The following is a 22,843-nucleotide window of genomic DNA, read 5'->3' on the forward strand; positions in this document are numbered from 1 at the left end:
AACAGTTTGTTCTCTTGGCAAAGTCAAGGTCACCTTGGGTTTTTTAAATAGGAACATACATTTTTTTATTCATAGCTTTAGAGGACATCGAGACGAATTCAAAACACATATTACATGATATTTTTATTAACATATTACTCGATTTGCAGAAGAGGAAATGTGAAGTAAAAGACCGGAATATTCTGTTTTAAAGAAAGGATTGTGGCTCATTAAAAATATTGCGGTTGTTAGAATGATGTGAACTGCAGCAAAAATATGTCACTTTGCGAACTCAGTCGCTAGAGATAAAAACTGGTAATAAACTGGTCGTAACTTGGGAAAAATACTTTCAGTAAAAATAGGAAACCTTTTTATGGAGCTAGGAACAGCGAATATTTTGTTATTGGCACACAGTGCTGTTGCTGGATTTTGCGGGCCCGAGGTAAAATGCAACATTGTTGATACTATCGAAATTTGAGGGTGATTTTGAAAGTTTCTACGACTTTGGTCTAAATTCCATTATATTTTTTATGAATCCGGTTCATGATCAACCCAGGGTCTATCATTCTAGGTTAATTACTTACAACTTTTTAGAAAGCCGATTCGCCATATTTAATTAATTCATTTTCAGACTTAGAATTTTATTAGTTATTCAAACTTTAATTGAAATATAAAATTTAATTAAAACAATTAAAATAGTTAAGCTTATTTTGAATAATTTAATTCAATAGAAATGATTAAAGTAGTTGAATATAATTACAATTTGATTAGAGTAATGAGTAATAATATTTCAACAAATAGGGTAATTTAAAATTGTTATGTTTATTACACTCGATATGTTATTTTCAAGATTTTCAAACATTTTTATTATGAAAATAGTATTACAAACAATTAATCAAATTTAACATTTGTTACCTTATTATATAAGAGTTTTTCTTTTGTCAAAAGAGAATTCGTTGTTTTGAAGTAATAAAGCACTTGTAGACAGAGCCGTCGCTAGAGCTTACGGCACCCGAAGTAACAATCGACAAATTTTCATAACAAATATTTCAACAAATGTTGTTAGATAAACCAAATCATATAAAAAGCTTGATCAAAAATTAACTTAACATTACTTCAAATGTCATTTACAAAAACAACACAATTTATTTTATTTAATTTTTACAAATTTCCTGGGAATTTTTACGAAGTCCATAAGACTTCGTTGCTAACAGCCGTACTGTTTGTAGGAACGATATGTTAAACACGTCAATGTGAAACTTTTGAACTGTTTTATTAAGTAAAAAAATCTAGTATATACAATTAGTAAGTATAAATTAAGAAATATTCGACTCAGCACCGTAGCACATAACGTCTACAAATGATATTTACGTAGAATATTATCGAATTCTACTCGTTTACGATAAAAAATTGATATTTTAAGAATCCATGTACGGTAGACTCTCGTTATATTGCCACCTTCGTGCAGAATTTCATTCGATCAATTCACTACCATTGCAAGAAAATAAGAAAACGATTAACTCGATATATTGCCAATTTAGAGAATTGTCTATTCTTACGCAATGTAACGAAAGTCCATCGTACACTTGTGCTTATGAAGGAGCTTTGATTGAATTCGATCACTCATTTTGATTGACATTTATAAGAAGCTTCATAGTTTAAGATTGTTTCATTAATCTGCAAATCTACGCGTTTGTCAATCAACATGCTTGATTCATGTTAAATGTATTTCGAAACAAGTGTATGGTATAAAAATGTAAAAAAAAGGAAGGAAAATGTAAGTGTATGTAGAGTTATGGGTATTGCATCTAGATATTAAACCATTCGTACATTTTGATATGGTTTTTATACTTTGAAACGTGTAAATATTCCACGTGCTTCATCTTTCAATCGAGCTATAAATCACGTTCGTGAAACATGTAATTCCGATAATGCGTGAAAAAATTCTATAACAAGAATAAATATTATGAAACGAATACTGTAGAGTGAAATCAGAATAAATTTCAGCATAGTACCATAAAATATGGAAATAGAAATGAAAAATAAACTGCAGAGTATCGTATTTCAATTACGTTATAACATACTGCATTATTCTATACAGGTAATCCTCCTATAACAGGCACTTTAAAAACACGGCCCTTTTACGACATTAAAGATGGAGAAAGCATTCGTATCCAATTGGTAAACTTTACTTAATAATTTTGTTTAATGTGTTTTTGATGATATATTATTCGGAATTTAAATACTGTAGGGAATATAATATTTTATTTAATTAATTTACTTGAGATGTTACTTTTTTAAAATTATTTTAGGTTAATTTACTTTCAAAGTCAATCATTTTTCAAACGATCTTTTTTAATAAAATATCACATTTTGTGTTAAAAGTAGAACGAGATACTTCAAATCTGACAAAACACAAAAATTACGAAAACTCGTTTTTTGGTTTTCCATAAAATATTTGTTTAAAAATGTTGTAGCAACCTGTTTGTAGGGTGAGATGTTTAGGTTAGGTTTTCTTTTGTATCCTAGATTTTCAATTTAAATAGAAGTTAACATTGCAGTTGTCACGTGCAATTTGGGTCTCCCTTAATTGAGGAGAAGTGTAGAATACTTGGGAAGATCTCAGATAGAATCTTAGGCAAATCTGAGGTAGAATCTAGGGAGATCTTAGGTAGAATCTAGGAAAATTGCATATGAAGTCCAAAATTCTACGAAAATCGTAGGGATAATTACGTAATTAAATCTCGGGAAGAATTTAGGGTGGTTTAGAGTACAAGAAAAACTTATGAGGAGTTAAAGAAATCTTAGGTAATGTAGGTATAATCCAGAATTTGCAGAAAATCGAAAGAGTTCTCGTAGGAAACCTAGGGAGAATCGAGAAGATCCTAGAAAGAATATAAGATTTTAGACAGAACCTAGAAGATCCTGGTGATAGGAGTCCAGATAGAGCCTAGGACATTCTAGAATCCTCTCCAACCATGCTATAGGAGGGTTACCTGTACCCGATGGCGACAAGCAAAATCTCTAGATGGAATTACTCTTGATGTTTAATGGAAGGTTGTCGTGTACCAAAGGAAGGTTCAATAGGTACCAAATACGTAACTTTTTCACTGGCATCACTATCTTTCTCATCCTTCACAATCGATTTGTTTTTCCTAACAAGCTTACGCGGACGCTGCAGCACTTCTTCATACGTTATGTACTCGGGTCTCGAAACAGGAGCCTTCTGCTTTTTCGAGTAATATCCTGCGGACGAATTTTCAACGGCGTATACTTGTTGAAGAGGCTTCGCAGGCGGGGGTACAGGAGTAACGGTGTATCCTTGATTGATCAAGGCCGAAATATCAGCCTCGGTTAAAGTACGTCCCTTGGCTGCCGCCGATTGGAGTATAACATGGCCGCTGGGTTGATCCGGCTCAATGACTTCCTCTATAGTTATCGACTTGATGGGCGATTTCTTTAACAAACCGGACTCGGAGACGTAAACGGACTGCGAATTAGATGGGATCTTCAACTTGTGCGCTTGTCGCGGTTGGGTGATGGCGGATTCAACAGGGTTTTCGGGCTTTGGAACGGATCTGGGGACATGGGAGGAACCGGAGGCTTGGTACTTCTGCAACTGATCATTGGTGAAGTAGCTGTTGAGCAGAGGAAGAGGAGTGGTCGTTGACAGAGTGTAATGATACAACGGTGACTCGGCGTCCACTTTCTTTCCTTGAACCTGACCTTTCGATATCGCCAAGATCTCATTGTTAACTTGACTTCTAGCTTGCTGTTGGGACTTGTACAGAGCCTCGGCTTGTGCCTGCGCTATTTCCTGCGCGCGCATCAGATTCTTCTCGAAGTTCAGCGCATAATTGTGAACTTGCTCCTGTATTTTCAGATGGACCTGCTGCTGGGCCTCCAGTTTGCGAATGGCATCTGCGTGGGCCTTAAACTCCGCAGCCTGCTGTTGTTTCCTGGCTTCGGCCGTTTCCGCAGCTGCTTGTGCCTTGAGTTTCGCTCTGTACGCGGTCTCCGCGCCCTTCGGGGTCAATTGTTCGTGCAAATGGTACCGCCCGGCGTTGCTCACTTGCGCACCGTGCTGAATCTGTTCCAGCGCAGACGGTTGCCTTATGGCTTCGGGCAGCTGACCACCACTGTGGATTCTTATTTGCTCCAAAGCATCGTATCGGTGCTTCTTGTAAGCAGCTTGCGCGATTTTCTGGAATGCCAGTGCATCGTTGTGAGCCTGAGCCTGGGCTTGAGCTTGTGCCTGAGCTTGAGCTTGAGCTTGTGCCTGTTCGAGGGCTTTCAATTGCGCGTCATCATCGATATAGTCGTACTGCGGTGCAGGGTTGTAAGCTTTGGCTTGTTGGACGGGTTGATACTGAACGGGTTCCTCGACGGATTGGTAAGAAGCTATCGGTTGTTGCGGTTGCTGATAACGAGGAGGAGATGTCTCGATGTGATATTGTTCGGATAGCTGAGGTGCCGGTGCAGCTGGCTTCGCGTACTGAACGGGATAACTCACTAATTGCTGAGAATAAACGGAGGTGCTGCCTTTAGGTTGCGTTGGGAGTAATTTAAACTCTTCCGCCTGATTGGCAGAGACCAGCTGCAGTAATTCTTGCTCGAAGGTTCCTAATTTCGGTTGGGACGGTTGTTGATAAGAGGGAGGAGGATTACTGCCCAGACGGGCAGTGCGAATGGCTTCCGCGCGATTCTGTGCTTCGACCTGAGCTTGTATTTCTGCATTCACTTCAGCTTGCGCTAGTGCCTGAGGACTGAGTTGAGGACGAGGTCTAGGTGGAACCACCGTTGGTTTACGGTAGTTGTAGTAAGCTTGTTGCAGGGCTTGCTGTTGTTTCGCGTAGGCTGGTTGCGGGTTGCGTTGCGGGGGAAGTGGCTGGGGTTGTTCTTGAGCGTACTGTTGTATCACAGATAGGTACTCCTGTGGTATCTGGAACAAATTGTTAGATTAGGTTTTTTTAGCGATGGGAATAGGTTGACTAGTGATAGCGGCAGGAATGTAGAACACTGATAGTAGTGCTTTTCGAAACTAGGTTCGATGGTAATAAATTTCTTCGCTCATGACGACCAGAATACTGTCTGCAGAATATTTACGGGTGTTCATGAGTGCATAGTTACTAGAACAAATGTACTGAGCGTTTTGTAATTAAATCAACAAAATATTGTATTAAAGATGTTTATAATTTTTTGGTAAGTCGTTTCGTAGAAAATTTATGATACTCATTTCAATATCTAAATATACAAATTCCTAATTTCTGAATTTCTAATTTACCAAATGTGATAAGTCTTACTCGAACTTTAATCCGCTTCAATTGAAGTTTAAGCCAAATTAAAATTTACATAATTAAGAATCAATGAATACAGAATGAACATTTTAATTTTATTTACTTATAGCAGTGAACAATCAGCAACATTTTAACTTTCTTTACTCGTAGCAGTGAACAGTCAGTTTCCGATGCATCAGGCGAATAAATTATACAGCAAAGAAAAGAACAGTTCCAACAACCTTTTATATATAGAACAATACAAGTCGACGACCCAGCGAAGATAAAGATTCATTCAAAATGACTTATCATGGCAACGGTACACAAGGACGTGTGCCATATAGAGAATGTTCTGTACCACCCGCGAGGTTCGTAGACGGATATATTCTCGATCGTTGGGTGTGGTATTACCGGTTTTGTCTGGTCGGTCGAACCGATTAGAAGGTAAAAGTTATGCAACAGAGCATGATCGCGTTTAGCACGACGGAACGATCATGAACGGGTGTAGGTGTTGAGGAGATTTAAAACCCCTTCAGGATATTATGGATCAGTGATTCATTCTCCTATTTTTATGTGAACTCTTACTTATTCTTAGAAACGTGTCAGGAACGTTATTCTGAAATGTATTGGTTATACGACACTTTTAAGTCGTAACCAGCTACACCTTTTTCAAACGTTAAATGCGTTATATAATACCTGATACGTTCAAACTTGGAATTTTAAGATTAACTTCCAAAGAACAGTTTTACGATTTTTAAAGATAATTTCTCTGAACAATTTTAACAGTGATAACGTTCCCTAATTGTGAACGTTAATTGGAGTAGTTTGTTAAAGAAATAAAATTGTTACGTAATTTTTCATATTTTGCTTTTCAAAAGAGGATTTAGATTTTACGCATTCTTGTGCTCTGGAATTTAGTTCCTCTCACTTTCAAGTGGTTCAAATACTAGAACATAAATTTATGTGGAAGTTACGGCTCCATTTTACTGCTTTCAATCCGCATTGTCCCTGTTAGTAGTAAATGAAAATTATCGTATTAATTATAGAATTCTGTATGTAAATGTATATGCATGTTAGGTTACTATGCTATTTGGTATTAGCACAGTGAAAGTATTTCGAAAGACTATTACAGTTACTAAACAAATAGAGGTTAACATGGCTTTAATTATAGGAAAACTTTAACCTCTATAATTTACATATGTGCATTTAAAAGCAACGTAGACTTTGTTAACAGGTTAATGACATTTCAGAAAAACTTCCTTGTACCCATTTCTTTTAACACGTCAACCTGTGGTCTTTAATTTTATAAAACGAAAGCGAGTAATTACGCAATGGTTTGGGGCGAAGTTTTTTGGCAACAAAATGATCGTTTTTGTATGTAAAACAGAATACCGGAATGACAGTGGCAATCACGAATAATGACGTTAATTGAAATGAACCGATCGCAATTGTTGCAACACAATATCTGGATCAACAAGGCGAGCCCTCCGTTCTAGCAGAAAAGAAAAATGTGCAGTTCTCGTAGCTATTACACACTAGACTGCTACGTTAATCGGTGATAGGTGGCCAATAGTCACGGTTGACCAAAGACAATGATATTGCCTGTTCCTAGGGCATTTACCTCCTTTTTCAAATGTTAGATCGACAGTTTATCAAGTTTGGTATTAACAGCTTTTGGGGGATCTTCTTAAACTTGTCAGTATACTTGTTTCAAATATTAAGTTGAGATAAACATTGTAATAATTAGTTTAATGTATATCTGTGTAAATGCATGTATACAAAAATTTATGTGCCATGAACAATTATTAAGAAAACTGTCTTTCCAAATTTGTATTAATGTTTTTAAAGGAAGCATTTATTATTTTGAAGTACTTATTGTTGCACTATTTCTTTGCGGTCAATAAGTTCTCTTCCCACCGTGAAATATTATGCACCAGTTTCAGTAAAACTTTGTAGGTTTATAAAATAATGGCAAAAACTGCGGTATGCTTCATTTGTGCCCAATTGCCATGAAAAGTAACCTCAAAGTCAAACGGGCATTCCAGCTTTTTCAGGCATGCATAATTTCTGAAGTATAAGGGATAAAAAGAGCGCGATAAACAATATAAAAATTAGTTGATAAATTTTATAATATTTGATGTATTATTGAGTTCAATTTCCATCAAGTATCGGAACAAGCGTGTGAGAACTAAATCTGGGACGCAGAAATGAAACAAATGTAAGGATATGAAAGTAAGTTCCGTGTTTTAATAAAAATTTAGAGTCCAAGGTCGTATTCCATATTATGTACATTCGAATGCCTATTTATGTCAGTTGCACACGTACAAAAATGAAAATATACACTGAAAAAGAAAGCTGTTTGATCCGTTTTAATGGCTAAGAGATATTTTCACCCATATGAATAAATTGTTTTACACATTTTATATTTATTAGAATTCTTAATATATTGTAGTGTTAGATTTACCTAAATATTTAATGAAAACTTTGTACACGAATTGTTAACACAATTTAACTATGATTTATAACACGTTTTAGCACTAGGTTTACGGGACGCGTCGTTTTGACACATTTCGAAGTTTTTTAGCAAAATTACAAAAACTGTTCGCATTTTTATTTTATCTCTTGTACTGACGTTTATCCATTGAACGAGGTAAATATATATTGAAGTCTATTTTCTTCAAAAGCTTTGAAATATTGAAATTTGCTATGGGGTATACCTATCTCTACGGATGTGCGTCAATTTAATGCGATCGTAATGTAAATAAAATTTTTAGTAAATTAGTTTTACTCATGCAAAAATTACAACAATAATAAATATGAACGCTCCGACAATACCTTATGAACGACGGACTTCTCTAGTCCGGAGTCGCACGCGGCCGGCTCAGCCGATATGCCGGGTTCGGACCCGGGGTCACAGTACAAACCGCAGTTCGCAGAGTAGAGGGAAGTAAAAATATAAATGTGGAATATTGAAGTAATTTATTAAAATATTATTGAATAATAAAAACTTGCTATAAATATGTATCTCATATTTTCATTTCGTACTTGTAGTGTTTAATTATACTGCTTTCTAAGTGGTTGTTTTTCTTTAAATATATGTATTCGTTCAAATTGACGCGTGTTCGTAGAGATAGGTATATAAGAAATATAAACCTAGTGTTAAACAGGACTTTTAATGTGAAATTTAAGAAAACATTGAATATATAAAATGGAACTGCTTTTCTTGCTGTTTTCATGTAAACTGTGACTTTTCAATCCCTTTCAATCGTTTCTCAACAAAAGACAGCCACCCGAGAAGATGTTATTGACTTGATTTTCGGTTTGAATTCCCCTTTTTTACAGTAGTATGATGTTGAAGTATTAGAACTTCTGGTAAATATAATAATTACCTCTTGAGTACCATCATTTTGAAGAATGTATTGATTAGGCGAGGCTCCATATTCGGTGTTAGCCGTAAGCGGTGATCTCTTCACAGGCTCCTTAACATCGATTTCCAACATGACAATATCGTCCGCATTTTGAGATGATTTCTCAGCTACAGTAGAAACCGTTTCTTGTGCAACAGAAATCGCTAAAAGACCTGCAACATAGCATAAAATCTAAATAAATTATAATAAAACAACATTAATCTTAAAGGTCTAACTCAATGTGACTTAAAAGTTTCAATTTAATATTAGTTAGTTTTTCATTCTTTAGTTCAAGGATAGTCTCTCAAGGTTTGTACTATCCTTGCAAATATGCGTTACTTTATCTATATGCGGAGGTTTATTTGTTTAAAGAGTTGGATATCTGAGAGTTGCGGTGTATTACTGTTGTGTAATACATTTCAGAGGTCTAGGTTATAATCGATCCGGCTTTTAGCGCTCGGGAATTAACTCTCCATCGCGAGGCATATATGGCAGATTCTGGTTACATTGCTACACTTGGGAGGATCTTATTGTTAGAACATTCTGTTGGCAGTTGTTTTGTTTCGGAGGACACTGGGATCTTTGAAGATTCTTGAATATTGTCAAATTTTTTAGAGTTTAGAAGTTTGGGGATTTGGGGATCTGGGGGTTTGGGAACTTGGGGATTTGGCGATTTGGGGATTTGGGGATTTGTGGATTTAGGGATTTGGGAATATGAGAATTTGGGAAATTGCAAAATTGGGAATTTGGAAATTTGGAAAATTGCAAAATTAGGATTTGAGAATTTGGGAAATTGCAAAATTGGGAATTTAGAAATTTTGGAAATTGTAAAATTGGAAATTGGGGAATTTGGGAAATTGCAAAATTGAGAATTGAGGAATTTGGAAATGGCAAAATTGGAAATTGGGGAATTTGGGAAATTGCAAAATTGGGAATTGGGGAATTTGGAAATTGCAAATTTGGCAATTTGAAAATTTGGAAATCTAGAAATTTTAGTATAGAAAGTATTAAAAATGTCTCCCAAATCTTTCTAATTGCCAAATGTCTGATTTTTACATCATATTTTTCCATGCATTCTAACTCTTCACAACTACACATATTAACGCAACATAACGAAGGACAACGTAAGAATCATTATCGGTGTAATAAGCAAGGGCTTAGATGGACCTATTCGTAATTGGATCAGACAGAATGGCGGAACACACGAATTTGCAAGTGACTTTTATGTCGTTCTGGCTGACTGAGAGTGTGCAATATAAAGGCGGAAAGGAGTTGAGAAAGCAGACCGACGCAGAGAAAGTTACGCGCTCTTGAGAAACTTTTCCCACGAGATTCGCTTTCGATGTTTTTAATAAAACCTTTCATTATACATACTCGAGTTACACACATGACAAAAGCAGTCTATGTAACAGCAAAACATTTCCTTATAGCATGATTTCAAATATCGAAGGTCAGTTTTATGAAACTAATGTTTTTCGCTCATTTCTGTTATAAACAGAAACACTTTTCTTGTCATTAGCCTCGTTCACAAATGATTTCATAGCATATGTGTGTTACAAAATAGCATATATGGTACATGAAGTTAACAAATGCAAGTACATAAAGGTTTCATGAATTGTCGTAATTCAAATTTATAAAGTAGCAAAACCCAGCAGACGTTGGACTGCCTGTGCATATTTATTGACCTCCGTATAAAAATGGATCTGTACGTAACCTAGAATCTATAATTCGTTGTAGAAAATGTTGAAAGATACTGTACTGATGAGATTTCATTGTTTATGTTGGTATAAGTTGATGATATACATTTTTTTATTAAGAATTCGCTCTGTAATTAAACTAACTTAAAGTCCATTTTCTGTAGGATTATCGACAACCACCTCAGGTACATACCTACCAAATTATGTCTGTCTATGATTATTATGTACCGAACTATTTAATTTTTATTGATTTGTGACGTCCCTTTTTGCTCCGCCCTTTTTTTATATACCTAAAAACCTTCTCCATGGAAAAATACATATGTGTGCTAACTTTCACCGTGATTGGTCAAATGGGGTCGAAGTCTATTAATTTCGTATAAACAAACTTCTATTTTTAAATAATCGTTAATGGAAAATACTACTAAAATGGGTTCAATTTATTTCAACAAAGAATCAGCCAATTTTTTTTGTAAGAATTTTAACGAAACGTGTAAGTAGTATTTTTTGGTAGGTCTTAAGCTTTAAAATGATGCACCATAAGTGCTTTGGAATGTTTTCATGCCATCAATTTGTTACTAAACTTTCATGTTTTAAAAATAACAGTTATTAATTTTGAACTTTATGGAGCGTAAAGACAAAACAGCCATAAATTATTTTCGAGTTTATCTTTTGATCTTCGAAGTATATAATCATCGAAAGTTGGCGGAAAGAGTGTACCTGCGTGATATATCAGTTCTGTGAAGTCAAGCATCTGCTAAATAAGATCGTATGAATATATATTATATCCATTCACGAGGTGAACCGGAAGACTTTCTCGTAGATTCAGTTATCTTTGGTATTGCTGTGTGTTTTTTTTTTCTTAACGAAGAGAAAATTGATTGTAAAAATGTGAATTAAACTGATAGGTTTCATTTTTAATTAATAGATTAGCATCATTTAATTACTGAAGTATTTTACTGAAATGAATACGTATTTAAGTGAAATATTGCATCTTGAACAAATTTCCAGTATTTTGTGATTCAATTCATTGAGATTTTAAATTGACTATTATTTTACTACTTCACTATTTTACTATTTTGTTAATTTGTTAATTTGATAGTTTGATAGTTTTCTGGTTTGCAATTTGACTATTTTACTACTTTACTACTTTGCTATTTTTCTAGTTTATTATTTTGCTTCTTTGCTATTTTACTGTTTTACCATTTTTTTACTTTATTTATTATTTGATTCCTTTGTTTTATTTTATTTTATTTTACCATTTTACCTCTTGACTGTTTTACTATTTTAATTTTCAAGTATATTACAATTTTACCATTATTATTTTTTAGTGTTCTTAATACGCCGTACATAATTAAATTAATTTTCTATATTTTGAAGAATACTAATGATTGAACTATTTTATTTTTATTTATTCATGACGGTCAATGCTAAATAATAGTGAAAGTAGAGCTACTAGAAATCTTACATATCCTCTCTTTGATCCCTTTTACGAAAAAATGTAATCATAATAAGGGTATAATAGCTGCAAACCGGTCTTTCGATACCAATATTTTTCACTCACTAGCAGTAATTACACACTTGAAATAATTATATCAATTCACTAATTACAGTACGTATGTATGTATAATTGCAAACATTTGATCATTAAAGAGTAAAAGGAAGCTGAAACAGTAATCAAATTTTACCCTAATATTTCACTTATTATAAAGAAAACAGGCATACGAAAAGAAAAATACAAAAAACATTACCAATATTATTTATTTAATTATTTAAACTACACTCTGAAATTTCATGTAGGTATTAATATTTGTAAAAATCAATTCATTATTCAATTTTACCTAATATTACAAAGGAACAAATTATATTATATAGCAAAACACCATACCTAAAACAACATATGGAATTGCAAAAATTGATATTTTTTTTAAGTCGGTATTAAGGAGTTAAATTATCTTCTGGAATGTTATCTCATTATTTTCTTGTTCGTCAATCGTTTCACACAAAGCAGCGAACAAGATGAACAATCATAACGTTTCTACACTGTGAGAAAAAGATTGCTAAACCGTCTCTATACCGAGTGTTTACTTAACGCGTTTTCCTCTTTGGAAAATCTCAGTTTTAGCCAGCAAAGAAAAAGGAAACTTGAGCACTGGATCTCCTTTTCCTTTGTTGTTACCTCGCAAGAAATTACGCGGATACAAGCAATTTGCTCGCGTTGAGTAATAAGCTGTGGGTCTTCAGCTGAAAGACAGTTAAGTAACAACCTCCGGTTAACAAATCTTATTTAATTAAAGCTTTATACTTCCATGTTACCACCTACGTACGATTTTTACATGATATTACTGATCAATCTGCATCTTCCATGAATAAATAAATCCAGCAATGTCGGAATCTTGCTTTTTATGCGTTTCTTAATATGTACACTCGGCTGCAACGTAGGCTCCTTAAAGCGTAATGGCGGAGAGGGAAGCCTCCCACCGTTTGCTTTCGATTTTGTCCTTTACGAGCAGAGACGGTGTAGCCTACTTCTTCTCTAGGTTGAAATTTTCCCTAGGTCTATGTTTTCCCAAAGTCTACGGTTCCTCTTGATTCGAGTTTTTCTCATATTTAGGTTCACATAGGCTTGGATATTGTTAATAATTAGGTTTGTTCTACGTCTATATTTTCATAAACTCCACTCTAAGCCCAAGTTTTTCTCAGAGTTAGGTTCACATAGATCTGGATTTTCGCAATAATTAGGTTTGTTCTACGTCTAAATTTTCCAAAGACCATGGTCTTTCTGGGTCCAAGTTTTTCTCATATTTAGATTCACATAGGCTTCGATTATCGCAGTAATTAGGTTTGTTCTACATCTATATTTGTTCAAAGTCTACTCTAGGTCCAAGTTTTTCTCAGATTTAGACTTCAGGTTTGACAGAGTTGATTTCACATAGGTCTGGATTTTCCCAATAATTAGATTTGTTTTAGGTCTTAGGTTTCCCAAAGTTCACATTTTCTCTAGGTCTAAGTTTCTCTTAGATTTAGGTTTATCTTAATTTTCACAATAATTAGACCTAATAGTTTTCACAATAATTTGTCCTAAACCCACATTTTCTCTAGGTCTAAGTTTCTCTTAGATTTAGGTTTACCTGAGATATAATTTTCCCAATGTTGAAGTTTGTCTTGGATCTATATTTTCTCAAGATCTACGTTTCCTAGGAATCCAACTGTTTCTTTAATTTAGATTTACCTAGATCTGCACTTTCACAATAATTAGATTTGTCCTAGATTTAAGTTTGCTCAGGGTGCAAATGTTTATATTGAAGCTAAGGTTTTCCTAGATTCACATTTTAACTTTAAACCACGTTTAAACCATTTATTACTGAAAATCAGTCCTAATAGAATGTAGTCTTGTCCTGTGTTATTGGTCATGATCAGACTACACTTATTATTTATCCCAATGTAAACTTTTCACCTGAAACCTCCAACAGTTAATACAATATAATGTTAATACTATCTAAAAAATTTAAACTTCTTTCATTTACTGGACTGTATTTTTATGACAGCAGTAATTAACGCTTAATGTAATGTTTAATGTGTTAATACACAGTAATATCTGACACATCTTCACATATCATAAATCTACAAAAATTCACGGATGCATTAGCAATGATAAATATTTCCACTCGCTAATTTGATTTCAATCTGTTTAATATTCAAATGCATCAAACGCAATAGCGACGTGATTTTGAAAGATCCGCTTCTCGAATTTCACCGATTGACCTTTGAACCGTTCTCTCCGTTTGTTCCGTAATGATCAGTTCCTTCGATACCGATTTCTGCGTACAAATTATCTTGCAACTTTTGAAACGCTGTTATTTCCTTTAATCATACGAGTTAGCTGCTACGCAGGCATTCATTAAATATTTCCTCGCTGATCGAATTTATCCTACAAAGTTGTACTTATCTTTCTATTCTCTTTATCGCATAATTATAAAGTAAAGAGTTATTTCGATTACAAAACGAAAGAAAACCTTTCATCCGTTTCGGAACATTTACTGTTATCTAAGTACATTTCCAATCCTAAGATTATTCTTTTTTTAATAAAAAGTTAGGATGAATAATACTTTTACATAACATATTATGTTGGTAACATAACGTAATATTAACTAATATAATTTACATAAATATTAAAATATATTAAAGTATATTTAAATATAACTCCTTAAAAGATAAAAGGTTAAATAACGCATATTTTCTTTAGGTGTTAGCACCAGTTAATTAGTTAATATAATACCATAATAAAAGATGTTTTTTATAATAACAATAAAGACATTTAAGTCGATTTTTGAAAACATAATTAAAAATGTATGCATTACACAATTAATTTGGCAATCATGTTCCTTTATGTATAGCTTGAATATAATAAATATGATTTTTTAAATAATTTTTTTAAGAAAGAGGAAACAATGCATCCCTTCTCTAATAAGCTTAATTTATGAAGTAGGTTTTTCCTCAATAAATTCTCAGAGAAGTGTACAATATCAAAAGTGAAATACATTCCCCTTTCAATAATAAATTGAAGCAATTATCATTGTAAACTCTGCTAATTTACCAGTTGCAAAAATGCAGTTACTCTGCAGGATTATTCTGTTCTAATTAATCTTGTTCTCATATTTTGCCGCTGGATTTCTCACGGCTCTGATTAAACATGTTAAGTAAGTTCTTTCTTATGTTTATAGAAAGAACAACTAAATTAGCCCAATTACAATGATCGAATAACGTTTCATAACTGTTATATAAAAGAAAAAATCATGAATAAGCAATGCCTCGTTACAAAGACTGAATTTTAAAAGGCACTATTCTGTGTAATATTTCTAGGACACGGCCTTGCTCGAACAAAGAATTGTTTCCAAGTTTTTTCCACTCTCTGGGTAAATGAAAGGGACTGCTCTCTTGTATCTGACCCGTTATGGTTGTTATTATTATTTATAGGGAACGAGTGATTGCTTTTCAAATTAGCCTTTGTATCGAATACGTTCTAGTTTTTCGGTATTTACTACCTGGAACATATTTTCGATATTTTGAATGGTAATGTTTTAGGTGCATTTATTATCAAAGTACTAAATTTTAGAATTTTGGATCCTGTAGAGTGCTAAACTTTAAAATATCATATATGCTAAATTTCAAAATATTAAAATCTGATATGTATCTAATATATAAGTATTTTAATATTCTATTTAATATATATATTTATTTATTTGCTAGGTATTCCAAGACATTAATTTTAAATACTAAAGTTACATATTAAATTAAACCTACTAAACATTAAACATACTAAATTCAAATGTAAATATTCTAAACTCCAAAATAATGTACGTAACACATAAAGAATTAAATTTGAAGAGTAAAGAAGAGTATAAATTCTCATATACTTGAAAAGCTTGAAAGCAAAAGAGAACAAAAAAATATTACGCAAATCTGGAAAACTTTTCACCGGAAACCGATGCAATCGTATAATGACTCGAAAGATGAATGATAACTGGCGATCCACTATGACTTCCACATCCTCGCTTCTCATTATCATGACTAATTGAACCTCAGAATCTAGTAATCGATGAAAAATATCGTGTTTCAAAATCCGATTCAATAAGAAACCATCAAGGACGAGGTTGTGATTTCTCTCGAAATGAAAGTGAAGTTTATTACACGAATTTTATAGTGGAAACGATTTCTAAACGGCCGAGATAACTACATTTACTTTAATTACAGTGCAGGCAAAGGAGAATATACTTTTCTTGTGGAAGGGTTAATATCATGTAAAAGTATGCTTTTTAATCTCTTACTCGAAAACTCGGAACTTTCTTATAATTTATGTATTAACATCTTTGTTCGATGGAAATCTAAATGTTTACATAAATTAAAACAGAGTATGTGTGAGTAAGTTGTTTTATTGAAAGAAGTGTTTGTAAGAATTGGTTAATTGTAATTATTCGTTCAATGTAAGTATACATTATAGTAATTATAGCAGCCGTTTATGATATACAGGGTGTCTTGCAACTTATGTAGGTCTCTGAAATGAGCTGACATGATTCTGAATAAGATTTCCCTTTGCAAAAATGGGGTTTGAAGCTTCGTTTTTGAATTATTAAGGAAAACACGGACTAATCAGAGCGCGAGGATTACTCGTGCACAGACGCGAGAGCGGCAGCTTTGGATAACGCGTAGCTATCTAACGCGTGGTAATTCAACGCGTAGTAATCCAGAGTGTGGATATTCAACGCGTAGTAATGCAAAGCGTAGTAATTCTAAGCGTAAGAATCTAATGCATAGTAATCTAACGCGTAGCTATCCAACGTGTGGTAATCCAACGCGTAGTAATGCAACGCGTGGTAATCCTACGCGTAGTAATACAACGTGTGGATATCAAACGCGTAGTAATCCAGCGTGTGAATATCCAACGCGTAGTAATTCAGAGTGTGGATATTCAACGCGTAGCAGTCCAACGCATAGTAATGCAAAGCGTAGTAATACAACGTGTGGATATTCAATGCGTAGTAATTTTAAGCGTAGGAACCTAATGCATAGTAATCGAACGCGTAGCTATCCAACGCTTGGTAATCCAACGCATGGTAATCCAACGCGTGGTAATCCAACGCGTAGTAATCCTACGCGTGGTAATCCTACGCGTAGTAATACAACGTATGGATATCCAACGCGTAGTAATCCAGAGCGTGGATATTCAATGCGTAGTAATTTTAAGCGTAGGAACCTAATGCATAGTAATCTAACGCGTAGCTATCCAACGCGTAGTAATGCAACGTGTGGTAATCCTACGCGTAGTAATACAACGTGTGGATATCCAACGCGTAGTAATCCAGCGTGTGAATATCCAACGCGTAGTAATTCAGAGTGTGGATATTCAACGCGTAGTAGTCCAACGCATAGTAATGCAAAGCATAGTAATTCTAAGCGTAGGAATCTAATGCGCAGTAATCTAACGCGTAGTTAACCAACGCGTAATAATCCAACACGTAACAATCCTCGCGTAATAATAACTGTAGAAAATAAAATTTAATACAAAGTAATATAAAATAATTGATAATAAATTGAATTATTTATATTTCTGTACAAAAAATATAGCAATATAAGAATTGTTTTGTAATCTTATGGAATTATTACTTTTATGTGTCCTTATCATATATTTTATTCACGAATTCCAGGAAACTAGAAAGTGATACATCAATGTCTACTTTTTTCGTCCTAGTCAATGTACCATTAAGCGTAATTCTATTCACAATTGACCACTATCAGCTATTCAAAGCAAGAAATAAAATAAAATGTGAAAGTAAAAACATCGTAACGGTTTCGTCTTTATTTGCATGAAATTCAATAGCTTTTTTCATTTAGAAGCTTACGTATTTTAACCTTTAAACCTTATTACCATGTAATAACGAGGACGTTTATGTTTAGTAAGTTAATTTAATTGAATATTTATATATTTATACATTTTTAAGTAAGATACTCATGTTAGTCAATTATATGAGTGTGTTATGTGTGCTATATGTTAGTACTTTATTATATTTTTACATATATCCTCAAAATATAAAATTTATTATCACTAGTATATAAAAGATAAAAAATAAATAATAGATAAAAGGTACAAATAAATAAAATTTAACAAATGCGAAGAAATATACAAAATGATGAAATAATAAAAACATGAAATAACATTTCAAAAAGTGATTGTTCTTTCTCGTTTTTTATTCTTCCTGTGACTTTCTTTTTCTTTTTGTGATTTCTCTTCCGTTTCACTAGCAAGAACATATACACACATGATCATAATATGCATTGTCTATTATTAATAACCAGATGTGTTATAAAAATGGTATTCTTTACATCTTCAGTCCCAACAAAATTAGATAAGAGAAAGAGATTTTAATAGAATTTACATGACACGCCTGAGAAGATTCGAAGCTGGTATTTTTCACACACGCTGAAGATCATTATTCACTAATTAGGTTCACACGCGTAACAATATCATCTTCTCTTTCAGATTATTCCCATAACAGATTTCACTAATGTCAAGTGTGATTATTACGTTACGATAAGCAGAGAAAGCGTGTCCGTTCTTGATAAAACTGCAGCAAATACAATTATTCAGTAATCGTTATTACCATGATACAATATCAGAATTCCGATAATCTAAGGTATTTACAATTGTAACATTCTTTAGATAAAATTAAAGTCAAGGTTGGAAATTGAAATACAATAATCAAATGTGGTTCAAACTGATTCACTTTGTAAACTATATTGTTTTCATAATACTTTAATTTCATTACATCGTGTTTGTTTTAAATTAAATTATATTAAAAGATTTATGATCATTATATGATTGAATAATTATTATTTTTATTTAATTGTTCTCTTTGTCTTGTTACAGTGTTTCAGTTATACGTAAAACAGATTTGAAGTTAGGTTTGGTATTTTATTTAAAAAAAAATAGAAAACAGTAGTTATATGTTTCATTGTTTAATTTTAAGAAAAAGCAGAAAACAGTAGTTTATATGTGTAACAGAACAAAGCGTATTTATGAATTTTCTAAAAAGTCGTTTGATTTTCTGCAAAACGGAATAGGAAGTTTTGCAGTTGTGGTGACAGTTGCACGGACACCCTATATATTTGTATAAACTGACACGCGAAAGTGAAGCAAGTTGTCCAGAAAGTAAGTTTCTAATGCGAATGCAATGCCCGTACGCACCAGTTTATCTGACGAATCAAGGAAAGTCCTGTTGGCTGTTCTTAATGTTTGAGAACACAACGTCTTGACATTATTCCATGAACTGTTCTTACCACAACAATAATTCTACATTTGTGTAAATAAAGAAAAGCTTAAGTTTAATAATTGGTGGTACTTATCCTTAATTTTTTATGTTCATGTAAATGAACAATTTTAAATTGCCTAACTTAATAATTAATAACAATCTTTGTATAAAGAATTGTTTTTATAAAGTAATATTATATTCAATAATATTTTTAGTTTATGCTAATATGAAAATCTAAAATTATTTACACAAATATCAAACAATAACAACTTTTGCAATACGTCTGTAAAATTAGTTTCTTAGTAGCTCAATATTTTTATTAAAAAAGTAATATTGTAAACGTAAAAGAATTATTGTTCTTTTCTAAAAACTATTGTTCTCAGAATCAGTGTTAAATAATAATAATTTGTATGTCTGCAAAATTTGTGCCTTAATGTTTCAAATATTAACATAAATTAATATGATAATTACTATAATTGTTTCCAGATATTTAATACTAAAGATATGAAAAGTCAATAATAGTTGAGGAAGTTATAAAAATAAAAGAATGCAAAGTGATATATGTTTTAACAAAAGCAATTGAATGTTTCAAAACAGTAAAAAATTCGAAGGTCATCTTGAAAGGTTCAACTGCGAACATTACTTGATGATAGATTGCAAACTGTATCAAACTAAACATTTCCCACACTCGTAAATAAGAACAAAGGTGTTGCAATAATGTATATACTTCATCTTCTATGTCATCTAACATATCTGTGTCAGTAAAACATATATGTCGATCCTATAGCATGTACCTATTTCTTCCTTTGAAACAGGCTTATAACTTGTTCAATTATTCCCCAACCTTCAGCATCATATCCCTTCTTTATGAAATAAAATTTATTTAAAACTTAATAATTTCTTTTGTTAATTTTTAAAAATCAATAATTTTAAACAATAAATGGAACTCTGAAAAGTGAATTTCCTGTCAGGATAAAATTGCAAGAGTCAGATTGCAAAATGCGGCCTTCAAAGTGTAAATAATTAGACTTTCAATGTGTCTTACCACACACGACTATTTTCACTATGGCAATCAAGGTGTCAACACCAGAAAGAATAAAAAAAGTATGAACCACATTTCCACGTTTATCGACTAAAGTTATTTATTCGTACCTTCAACTTTAATTTTAATTCTATTAACACATTGACCGTGATAGTGGAAATATCTTTATTTTATCAGACACGTAACAAAAGAAATTATTAATTACTTTAAAAACTTATTTTAAAAATTTAAAGGATTATCTTTTTAATTATAATTGTTTAATATAATTTTATTAATATTCGGAAAGACTGCTCTTGTTTTTGAATTATTTGATTAGATTAAAATGGTAATGGGGAGTCACCGATGACCAAAATGGCGACTGACGCGTTAATAAATCCTTGAGGAATAAATTTGCAAAAATGATGTGTAAATGTTAATAAATAAGCAGTTTGACAAAAGAGGAAAAGTTGTAAATATTACTATTAGTGTGGTGATTAAGGGGATAAATACAAAACTAAAATTTGAATATGAATTAGTTCTATCTGTACTTGTTTATACCTTTATTCGCCCCTTTCTTTTTATCTGCTATATCACATTATGATTTTGAAATTCTACAAGGTACATAAAACCCTCAAAAAAATTTTATTAATGATCTACTAAATTTACAAGAATTATAAGCAAGCTTATAAGAATTATTTATAAGCATTAACAAATCTTAATTTTATTAAAATCGCAAGTGTCATAAATTGCAAAATGAGGTCCAATATAATATTTAATTAATAATTTACTAAAACAAATTTTCCTCAGGGAAAATATTAATAATATCTAACGTTGTCATAACTAAATTTTAAATATTAATAATATTATCCAATTATTTCCAAAAATCAAAGTTCTAAGAATTCTTAACTTTGTCGAATGCAGTTAAAACACCTAATAATTTTATTAAAAAATTGCAAAATATCCAAAATAACTAAACTAATACCCAAATAAACTTTTCAAGAATTCTCGACTTCCTTATACACCAATTTTAAACCAATACGAATAATTTTCCATTTCATTAAATGTAAAATTGCAAAATGACCTAACGCAATATTATTACATAATCTCCTGAAATAAAATTTTCAGGATAATTTAAAATTTTATTAAGGAGTAAACTCTGAAGGGTCATACACTTATTAGAATGTCAAATAAGTGTTTCAACATGTCTGCACGTCCATCTTCACTGTTCCAATCAACGCATTAACACAGATAAACACCAAAATGCACTTCCTCGTTAAAAAAAAAAAGTAACGGAGCACACTCACCTGCGAGGATAAGCAGCCACATGGTGAACAAATGAGTGACGAAGCGCTGAGTGAATGTTCGGTGGAAATGGTTTCCAAGTGGCTTTATAGATGAAGGGGAAAGGCCGCGCCCGGCAGTTCAGGTGGGGTTGTTAACCACTTTTCCACGGCGAACTGTTTCTAAGTGTAGACCATCGTGGATACACGAAGCGCAGGAAACAAAGACATTAATATACATTTCGATTTTACGATCCCCATTATCCCCGATGATGACGATTACAACTTCGCACTCCTAATTGTATTGTGCCAATCAAATTTATGCGTGTCGATCTTACGACGACTTTACGTATCGTTTTGCAAAAAATAATTTATAGTCCGTTCGACGGTAATTAATGATAGAATACACTTTATGGATCTCGATGATCTTGACATGTGTTATAGAATAAAGGTCAATGTCCTGGGTAATTTCATGTGGAGGTACACGTACCGTTCACTTTCAGTTTTAAAGACACGAAAGTATTTTTAGGTATCTGTTATATTTAAAGGTCGTATGATGTTGTGACTGATTTAATGGAATTGTTATTAATTGTTTCTTTCAATGGATTGGAGAGGGTGAAATGTCTTAGTACGAATTTCTCATGGATTTTTATAAGAGGAATGTTTATAATTTATAGGCACTTCTATTTACTAAACTATTATTTATTGCTGTGTAACTTTATAACATAGGGTATCATTACTATTTTCATGCAAAAAGAAATCTGTTTATATGTGTTTAGCTAAATAAATACATAGGTAAATTATCACTACAAATAATATAGTATAATATAGAGTAAGTTAGAGAAATATTTTAATCATTGTTTATTTATATATCCATATGAAACATTTAACTTCTTAAATTTATAATATCTCTTAAATTTTTTATTTGTTTGACAATTGTATGTTAATACCCCTTTATACAAAATATTTGTTATGTAGAAAATTAACCTATAGAGAAAAGGTATAGTTGTATTTAAAAAAAGAGAGGTCACTAAGAAATTTGGAAACGTTATCAAGGATATCACCCTCCACAGTCTAATTCTCCTTTTGAAATGTAATCTTTTTAGTGTGAAATAATTTAAAAACAGTGAAAACAATGAACAGTGAAAATAATTCAAATGTCGACTTAAGTGACTTGAATATCAATTTTCAGTCATTGTGCTTTTGTTTTTGGAAGTTAAATAAAACCTAAATCTAAGAAAACTATCCGAGGAAAGTCTACAAATAGAGAAACGTAGACCTACATACGTGGATCTAGAAAAACACAGGATTTAGAGAAAATCACCAAAGGGAAACGTCAGTGTAAAAAACTAAACCTAGGAAAATGCAGACCTATATAA

General features: G+C 32.5%; 2 protein-coding genes across 2 annotated transcripts in view; one reads left to right on the forward strand and one right to left on the reverse strand.

The window, feature by feature from the left end:
• Positions 1 to 22,843, forward strand: part of Taf3 (TBP-associated factor 3) — a 47,603-nt gene that overhangs the window by 4,435 nt on the left and 20,325 nt on the right. The window lies entirely within an intron of this gene.
• On the reverse strand, positions 1,234 to 21,629 carry LOC100879478 (uncharacterized). Its single transcript, XM_012281914.2, has 3 exons — positions 21,489 to 21,629; positions 8,645 to 8,835; positions 1,234 to 4,921 (listed from the first exon to the last, which is right to left on the reverse strand). The coding sequence occupies exons 1-3, from the start codon at positions 21,508 to 21,510 to the stop codon at positions 3,014 to 3,016; spliced, it is 2,121 nt and encodes a 706-aa protein (XP_012137304.2). The 5' UTR covers positions 21,511 to 21,629; the 3' UTR covers positions 1,234 to 3,013.

This window comes from Megachile rotundata, chromosome 4 (genome assembly GCF_050947335.1).
Source record: "Megachile rotundata isolate GNS110a chromosome 4, iyMegRotu1, whole genome shotgun sequence".
Taxonomy (NCBI): domain Eukaryota; kingdom Metazoa; phylum Arthropoda; class Insecta; order Hymenoptera; family Megachilidae; genus Megachile; species Megachile rotundata.

Coding starts and splice junctions, on each gene's coding strand:
- LOC100879478 (XM_012281914.2), bottom strand. CDS start 21,510: ATGTGGCTGCTTATCCTCGCAG. Junction 8,836..21,488: donor GTGGCTGCTTATCCTCGCAG/GTGAGTGTGCTC, acceptor GCTATGTTGCAG/GTCTTTTAGCGATTTCTGTT. Junction 4,922..8,644: donor AAAATGATGGTACTCAAGAG/GTAATTATTATA, acceptor AATTTGTTCCAG/ATACCACAGGAGTACCTATC.